Genomic DNA, 8951 nt, shown 5'->3' on the forward strand with positions numbered 1-8951 from the left:
TTCCAGATAAGCTTTCAGAGTCTGTACATACATAGTTAAATGCTGAAGTTGCTGATTTATCCTGCTTTTCTACAAACTTTGCCCCATCAGTGCTTTATTGATAGATTTGGCATTAAACTTTAAGCAAAGTTACTGTACTTATCTCTTTGGATAGTGTACCTATTTCCTCAGATGGTGCTGGCTAGCACGAGGGAACAAAGCTTTAAATTGAGAGGTGATAGGTATAGAATAGATGTCAGTGGTAGTTCCTTTACTCAGAGAGTAGATGGTGCATGGAACGCACTGCCCTACAACAGACTTGCCAACTTTTAAGGGCATTTAAATGGTCACTGGATAAACATATGGATGAAAATGGAATAGTGTAGGATAGGTAGGGTTCAGATTGGTTCCTCAGGTCGATGCAACATTGAGGGCTGAAGGGCGTTATAACGTTCTGCATTATCCACTGTGGTAAAATAAAGCTAGAGCTAATTCAAGGGTTAAATTAATTTTTAAACAGCATGATAGGTCTTAATAACTACCAACCACACTCTCCTGCAATTAAAATGTATTTTTAAACAAGCTTTGGGTGTCATTCTGACAAAATTTAATTGTTGTATATTCTTGAAATGTTATTTTATTTTATTTTTTATTTCATCTCTCCCTTAATCTAACCTTTCTATATTTCTTCTGTACATTATTTAAAATGAAATTTAAAAGTTTTAATTTCTACTTCCCAACTTAGATTCTTTGGCTTAGGAAGGATTTTTTTAATGTAATTGGATGAAGAGTCATGCTGCTGTTATAGAAAATAAAGAGCATGAAAGCATGGGAAGGATTAAAGCATGAGGACCACTGGCAATCTGTGGTCTATGGAAGGCAAGATGGGATAAGAATAGTGGAATGCTTTTATGCCAATTAGAAGAGTAAGGAGGAGGCAGAAAGGTCACCATAGCGAGATGAGATAACAGTTAGTAGAAGTAGTCTCCCTGTTAAGTATCATTATGACAAGATTGGGACCATAAATATTTGGAACATGACATTAAATATCTAATTAATAGTTAGTACAGTCAGCTTGAGACAGGAGACTATTGTAATAGATGGCATTGCTAAATATCTAATCATGACAGGTTAGTCTGGAATGGAAGATGACTGCAGCAGAGGTGATAATAAATATCTAATCATGCCCTGCTTACATGTGCCACAGATAACCTACAGAGGTAATACACTGGATCAGCTGCCCAATGCAGCAAGATGTCACAAAGAAGATTGCTGCAAGCCATTGGGCATCAGTGAACATGCTGGAGAAGCAGTCCTATTTCTTCAATGCTGACTTCAAAATACTGACCAATTAATAACTTTAACATCATTCTGTGTGAGAGACCCCAGAACAGTCAGCAGACAATTGAGTAAATTCACTCAGGTCCATAAAAACAATAATAGGGTAACTATATTAGGGGATTTCAACTACCCCAATATTAATTGGGATGATCATAGTATATAGAGTTCAAAGGTGGCATTTTTATTGAAATGTGTATATGAGAGTTTGCTACACCAACATGTGGATGGTCCTTCAGGGTCAGTGCAGTGCTGGACCTAATGCTTGTGAATGCTCAAGGTGACAGTGGAAGAACATTTCAGTGATAGCAGCCACAACAATAAACATTTTGTTATGGAAGAGGAGAATGATTGTCTGCAAACAGGGTTTTGGATTGGCAGATTTTATTAAAATAAGGCAGGATCTGGCCAACATAGACAGGAAACAGCTACTTAAAGGTAAATCTATAACAGAACAGTAAGAGACATACAGAAAGATACTGGAGGGAGTACAGGCCCAACACATTTCCTTTCAGGTGAAATGTAGGAGCAACAAGCCCAGAGAACCATTGATGTGGAGGGATAGTAAGGACTGGGCAAAAAGTGAGAGAGATTCACATATAACAGGAACAAAGGGATCAGAATAACAGAGGTCTGCAAGGAGGATTGGAAGTGCAGGGGAGACTTCAAGAAAGCAATTAGGAGAAAAAGAGAGGGAATGAGAAAATGCTAGCAGTCAAGGATTAGTGAGAATCCTTGATATTCTATCAAGGGTAAGAGAATATCCAGGGAAAGAGTACAATCTATTCGGGTCCAAGGGGGAAATCTGTGCGTGAAGGACATTGGTAGAGCGTTCAATAAGTATTTCACAGCTATCTTTACTTGGAAACAGTATGTAAACACAGAATTTAATAAGATGGACTATGACATTCTTGAGCAGATATAAGAAGTTGGAGGATTTAGAAGTGGACAAATCCCCAGTTTTGGATGAGTTGTAGCCCAGGCTGTGGTGGGAGTTGAGGAAGGAAATTTCAGGGGTCCTGACCCAAATTTTAAAAATTTCTCTGGCCATAGGGTAGGTGCCAGAGGACTCAAGGAGAGCTAATGTGGTTCTGCTTTACAAGAAGGGTGGCAGAGATAGACTCGGTGGTTGACAGTTCCCTCGTCTATCATCAGTGGTAGAGAACTTATTTGAGAAAATAGTAAAAGAGAAAATTAGTCTCCATTTAGAGAGACAAGGTTTGATCAGGGATCATCCGATTGGCTTTTTCAGAGGGAGATCATGCCTAATAAATTTGGTGGAATTTTTCAAGGAAGTGACTAAGTGTTTGGATGAGAGGAGGGCAGTTTATATGGATTTCAAATAGGGCTTTGACAAGGTCACATGTAGGAAATTGATTTTTAAGAAAAGGGGTAAAAGTTCATGGGATCGAGGGCGATGTGGAAAAAGGATCCAAACTGGCTTAGTGATCGCAGGTAGAGGGCGGTGGTAGAAAGCTGTTTATGTGACTGGAGCCTAGCGTGCAGTAGCATACGACACAGATCAGTGTTGGGTCCCTTATTAGTTACAATATTTATAAATGATATAGGTGGGAATATGGGAAGATGGTAAATAAGTTTGCAACTGACATTAAGATCGGCCAGGTGGTTGACAGGGAGGAGGAACGTGTTAGGTTACAGGAGGATATAAACTGTTGGTCAGGTGGCAGATCAGCGATAGATGGAATTTAACCTGGATAGACATCAGATGATGCACTTTGGAAGAAGGAATGAGGCAAAGGTGTACTCACTGAGTGGCAATACACTAGGAAGCTCAGAGAAACAGAGGGATCTTGGAGAGTTTGTCCAGAGATCCCTGAAGGTGGCAGGACGGGTTTAGAGGGTAGTTAAGGCAGCAAATGGGTGATTGCCTTCATCAATCATGGAATAGATTGTAAGAGCAGAGGGATCATGTTCAATCTGTACAGGTGTTTGGTTAGGCCACAGCTAGAGTGCTACGTGTAGTTCTGATCATCACACTATGGTAAGGATGTGACTGCACTGGGGGTTGCAAAGGAGATTCACAAGTATGTTGCTGGGGATGGAACATTTGAGCTATGAAGAGAGGTTGAATAAGCTCAGGCAGCTTTCTTTAATACAGAGAAGATTGGGGGGTGGGGTGGAAATACCTATTAGAGGTGTTTAAGATTATAACAAGCACAGACGCGGTGAATAGAAAGCAACTGTTCTCTTAGTCGAAGGGTCAATAACGAGGAGGCATTATTTTAAAGTGTAAGGTTTAGAGGCGATTTGAAGAAAAATGTTTTCACCCTGAGGGTGCTGAGGATCTGGAATGTACCACTTGGGAGGGTAGTGGAGGCAGGAAACCTCAACCTTAAAATGTACCTAGATGCTCATCTGAAGTGTCAAAACATTCAAGGCTATGGGCACAGTGCAGTTGTAGTATATATTTGGCAATACAGACTCGTGGGCTGAAAGGCCTCTTCGATACTATATGATATGACGATTATAGCAAGTACAGAATTCTCTTTAATTCTATTCACTGAACTCATGATAAATTAATTCAACTTTCACAGAACTACAATTTTTTTTTAATAGAATGCCAATATGCAGCATTTAAAAGACAAACACCTATTAACTCCTCCTACAGGAGGTGCCTTACTCAATTTATAGCAAATAGGTTTGTGGAGCAATCACTTTGTGATAAAGAATTGAGAATAGTGCTGTCACAGTATGGCACAATGTTACTGTCCCTATTAAAGAACATGATCTGATTGAATTTAATCCTCAAGTGAATGAAACTAGCAATTTTAAACAAACATACCTATTTGACTCAAATGAACAATGATAATAGTTGTTCAATGTGTGCTTTTTCAAATGGACATATGTATGAAATCATGGAATAATATCTCCAAATCAGCAGTAAATCCCTGTTTAATCAGTAATTAAAGCAGGATTTTAACTCAACCATAAATAGTGAGGCCTTGCTTCAATTGTAAAGGAGCTTGGTTGACTATACCTAGAATAATCTGTGCAGTTTTGGTCTCCTTATCTCAGGTATTTTAATGTCATGTACCAAGTACAACAAAGATTCATTGGACTTGCTCCTATAGAGACCTATGAAGAAATTGGGCAATCTGTGCCTGCATGTTCCAGAGTTTCAAAGTATGAGGGGTGACCTCAGTGAAACTTACAAAACATTGACAGGGACAAACAAAGGAACTGCACGTAGGATGTTTCCCTGGCTACATGTCAACATGGGACAATAGAACTTGCCTGGTCTTTTCCTTTTCAATTGATCCAATGGTTTTGCTTCTTTTGCTGAAACATCTCGAGCAGCTTGTCGAAGTTGTCTCTGCTCTTTCTTATATTTCTTTGCTGTACTTTGCTGTTTGTATTGTTTATTCTTCAATTTATTTGCAAGCTTCACATTGCTAGTCTTCAGCAGCTTACGAAAATTCGGAATTCTCTTTGTATTTTTTCTCTGAAACAGAAGATAGATGTTAAGCTCCAAGACTATAAATAAGACATACCTTCCGATGTCTTAGCAAGCTTATTCAGTCAGTAATCACACAGATCAAGAAGAATTCATCTTGTGCGTTTAACAGGTTGCAGCAAATACAGTGCCTGATGGATAAAGGGAAAATGAACCAGACTTCAGGTTTGTAACCATTATTCAGTGACTCCTGCTGGGTGCTGTCTGACATACACATTGGGTTTGGTTCTGATGCTTGCTGAAATCGAATAACTGCCAAATCCACACCTGAATAATCTTGCTTGTGGTATATCAACATGGAACCATCCAGAGCATATATCCAGCAACTTCAAATAATTAACAAAAAAAACCACTAAAATTAATGCCTGTGACGCATTAGCATTGTCCCAGCTTTAATTATCCATTTGACCATATGTTGAAATGTTAGAATATCACTAAATAGAAAATATGAAGGTGGTAGGTGGTTTCAGTGTAGTGGGAAAATAATGAAGTCTAAATTAGGTTACAGTACATTTATGTGAATCAGTGTGAAGAAAATTGTTGATCTGTGGCTGCAGATAGAGTCATAGCTATTACAATACAAAAACAGACCCTTTGATCCAACTCATCCATGCCAACAAGTTATCCTAAATTAATCTAGTCCCATTTGTCAGCATTGGACCATATCCCTCTAAACTCTTCCCATTCGTATACCCATTCAGATGCCTTTTAAATGTTGTAACTGTACCAGCCTCCATCACTTCCTCTGGCAGCTCATTCCACACACCTGCATGAAAAAGTTGCCCTTTAGCTCCCTTTTAAAAAACTTTCCCCCTCACCCTAAACCTATGCCCTCTAGTTCTGAATTCCCCCACATCAGGGAAAAGACCTTGTCTATTTATCCTATTCATGGCCCTTATGTTTCTACGAACCTCTCAAAGATCACCCCTCAGCTTCTGATGCTCCAGGGAAAATAACTCCAGCCTATTCAGCCTCTCCCTATAGATCAAACCCTCCAACCCTGACAACACACTTGCAAATGTTTTCTGAACCCTTTCAAGTTTCACAACATCCTTTCTAGAGCAGGAAGACCAGAATTGCATATAGTACTCCAAAAGTGGCCTAATGTCCAGTACAGCCGCAACACAGGTTCACAACCCCTGTACTCAATACTCTGACCAATAAAGGAAAGCATACCAAACACCGCCTGCACTATCCTATCTACTTGGGATTCCACTTTCAAGGAACTATGAGCCTGCACTTAAAAAGCAACCCTCCACCATTACCCTCTGCCTCCTACCTTCAAGCCAGTTCTGTATTCAAATAGCTTGTTCTAACCGTACTAATCTAACCATACTAACCAGTCTACCATGAGGAACCTTGTGAATGCCTTATGTCCATATAAATCATGTCCACCACTCTGCCCTCATCAATCCTCTTTGTTATTCCTTCAAAAAACTCAAACAAGTTTGTCAGACATGATTGCCCATGCACAGACACATTGACTATCTCTAGTCAATCCTTGCCTTTCCAAATACATGTAGGTCCTAGTAACACAGAAATGGGTGATATAGTGGTAACTGGTTCAAATAATGACAGGTCTGAGAATTAAACATTCCTTCATATGACATGTTTTGGAGACATTTCAAAAAAATGCAAAGGTAAGCCCAGCAACTAGAGACCAGTCAGGTCATTCTTGGTGGCTTTGAGAAACAATAATTCAAGACAAAATTAATTTTTTGGGGGGAGAATGTGGGTTAATTAATGAAAGCCAGCACAAATTTGTTAAGGGCAAATTATATTGATCTAACTTGCTTCAGTGTTTAGGTAATGGAACAGAGTGTGTTGATGAGGATAATGCGATGATGTACTCATACTTCCAAATGATATTTGATGAAGGGCCACAGATGGAGATGTAAGCAAAACAGAACTCGTGGAATAAAACAGACAATAGCAACACAAATATTGCCAGTAGTTGGCTTTCAGATTGAAAGAAAGTTTTTCCTGGATTTCCGCAGCGATTTTGTGCTCTTCCTGATCTATATCTTGGTATACAGAGCATAATTTCAAATATTACAGATGACAAAACTTAGAAACATTGCAAATTGTGAGGAAGATAATATGTAAATTGAAAAGGACATAGAAAGGTTAGTGGAATGGGAAGAGAAGTGACAGATTAAATTTAACACACATCTCTATGACTCCAAGTGCTAGTGAGTAATTTGGTGGAAAAGGTATCGTGACAGTATAAAGAGTAAAATTATAAAAGAGGTGAATGAACAGAGGGACCTCGTTGCATACATGCATAAATCAGTGAAGGTGGCAGGTGAAGACATCTTGTGCTTTATTAAGAGCATAAAGTACAAAAACAAAGAAATTATGATAAACTTGTAGGAAACAAGTTTGGCCTCAACTGCATCATTTCTGGGCACTATCGGAAGGAAATGAAGGCATTAGAGAGGGTACATAGAATGAAAAATCCACGAGAATGGTTCCAGGTATGAAGGACTTCTGTTCTTAGGTTAGAGAAGTTGGAATCATTCCCCTTTGGGAACAGACAGTCAAGAAGTTTGATAGAGGTATTGATAATCATAGTAAATAGAGAGAAACTACCCATTAACACAGGATTTGAGAACAACAGTACATAGATTTAAGATATTTAGAAAGAGAAACAATGGCAACATGAAGAAAAGGTTTTTGTAGAGCATGTGTTTAGGATCTGGAACGCTCCACTTGAAAGTGTGATGGAGGCAGATTCAATTAAAGCATGCAAAAGGAAACTGGATTATTAACTGAAAACAGAATTGCAGATGTCTTGGAGAAGATGGGCTAGTAGTGACAGGTGAATTGCCATAGTGGATCTGACCACAAAAAGCTGCCATGTGTGTTGTCGCCCCTCCATATCATTCTATGAATCCACAAGGTGAGAGCTTTTTTGTTGCCTTGAAATGAGCACTCCCCTCAGCTTTAGCTCCCGAAGCCGAGCAACATGGAGAAAAGAGATACAGCAGCTCTTGCCGGTGTAGATTACAATCACTGCACAGCAAAATCTGCATAAAGCAATACATGAATGGTCATATTGTCTATTAAATCTGATTACTTTTATGACGAGAAACTTAAGTATTTAAAAATACAATTATGATCAGATGATTCTAAGAAGCGATGTTTAAAATGTGATGTGCTAATAAATTGTTGCTACAACTTGTTTACAAGGTATGTTAAACTTGTGAAAGATCTGATATTTGCTTTAAAAAAATCATTTTAACGAATAAAGGATATTTCTGGTGTAAGCCTCCTCAGCAAGCATTCGCCAATTGAGAGGACCTCTGAGAATACAGTTCGATAAATATTAAAGTGCGATTAATTTGGAAACAGTGAGCGATTAGCCAGGAGTGCTGGCTTGGACAATGACAACCATCAGCCAGGTACATGTGGGTCAAGCCGACCCCCCCCCCCCCGAGCTCGCTCTCAGCCGGAACCTGTTAAAGCGCAGCAGGTCAGGCAGCATCCAAGGAGCAGGAGAGTCGACCTTTCGGGCACGAGCCTTTCTTCAGGATGTGAGCGGCCACGCATTCCCCGCCCTTGGTACCGTTTCGCACGGGGTTCCGCGGCCCCCACCGAGCTGCCGGCCCAGGCCGAGCGCCTGATCCTCTTACCGGCCCCATGATCCACCGACTCTCCTCGATCGGCCGGATTCCAAAACCGCAAACACTAACAGCCTGGGCCTTCCTCCGGCCCGGCCCTGAGTGGGGGGGGCTGGGTCTGACAGAAGCTTTACCGGGGGAGGGGGAACGGTCACCGTTCTTTCTCTGACAGTTGGAGACACTGGGGGTTGAGAGTGTAAACGCTCCCCAATCTAAGTCACACGTGCCGCCGGCTCCATGGAGATGCCAACAAGACCCAGCCTGTCCAAGAGCGGCGCGGGCCTCACAGTCTTCCTCCTCCTCCTCACCCACCCCCTCCCCCTACTGGAGGACAGATGCCTCGCTCATTGGAGGACCGACGGCGATGGCGTCTTACATCAACGGGTTAGAAACTTGTAATTTGAAAGAGCGAACAACGTTCCAAAATATAAACCAAGTGGTGTTTTAAAGCAGCTGAGAACAAACAAAAAAAAACTAAAAGAATTTTCTTTTGCCCTGTGGAGTGATACCACAGGTCGAGGAGAAGGGAAAGTTAA

At 40.5% G+C, this 8951-nt stretch overlaps 1 protein-coding gene across 1 annotated transcript in view; it reads right to left on the reverse strand.

Moving 5' to 3' along the window:
• noc3l (NOC3-like DNA replication regulator) overlaps positions 1–8714 on the reverse strand; it is a 59910-nt gene extending 51196 nt beyond the window's left edge. The window contains exons 1-2 of the mRNA XM_072557767.1: positions 8428–8714; positions 4573–4780 (exon numbers count right to left, since the gene is read on the reverse strand). Coding sequence (XP_072413868.1) covers positions 4573–4780; positions 8428–8436 — 217 coding nt within the window. The 5' untranslated portion in view covers positions 8437–8714. The remainder of the gene's footprint in view (positions 1–4572; positions 4781–8427) is intronic.
• Positions 8715–8951: the final 237 nt, after the last annotated feature.

Source organism: Chiloscyllium punctatum, chromosome 38 (assembly GCF_047496795.1).
Source record: "Chiloscyllium punctatum isolate Juve2018m chromosome 38, sChiPun1.3, whole genome shotgun sequence".
Taxonomy (NCBI): domain Eukaryota; kingdom Metazoa; phylum Chordata; class Chondrichthyes; order Orectolobiformes; family Hemiscylliidae; genus Chiloscyllium; species Chiloscyllium punctatum.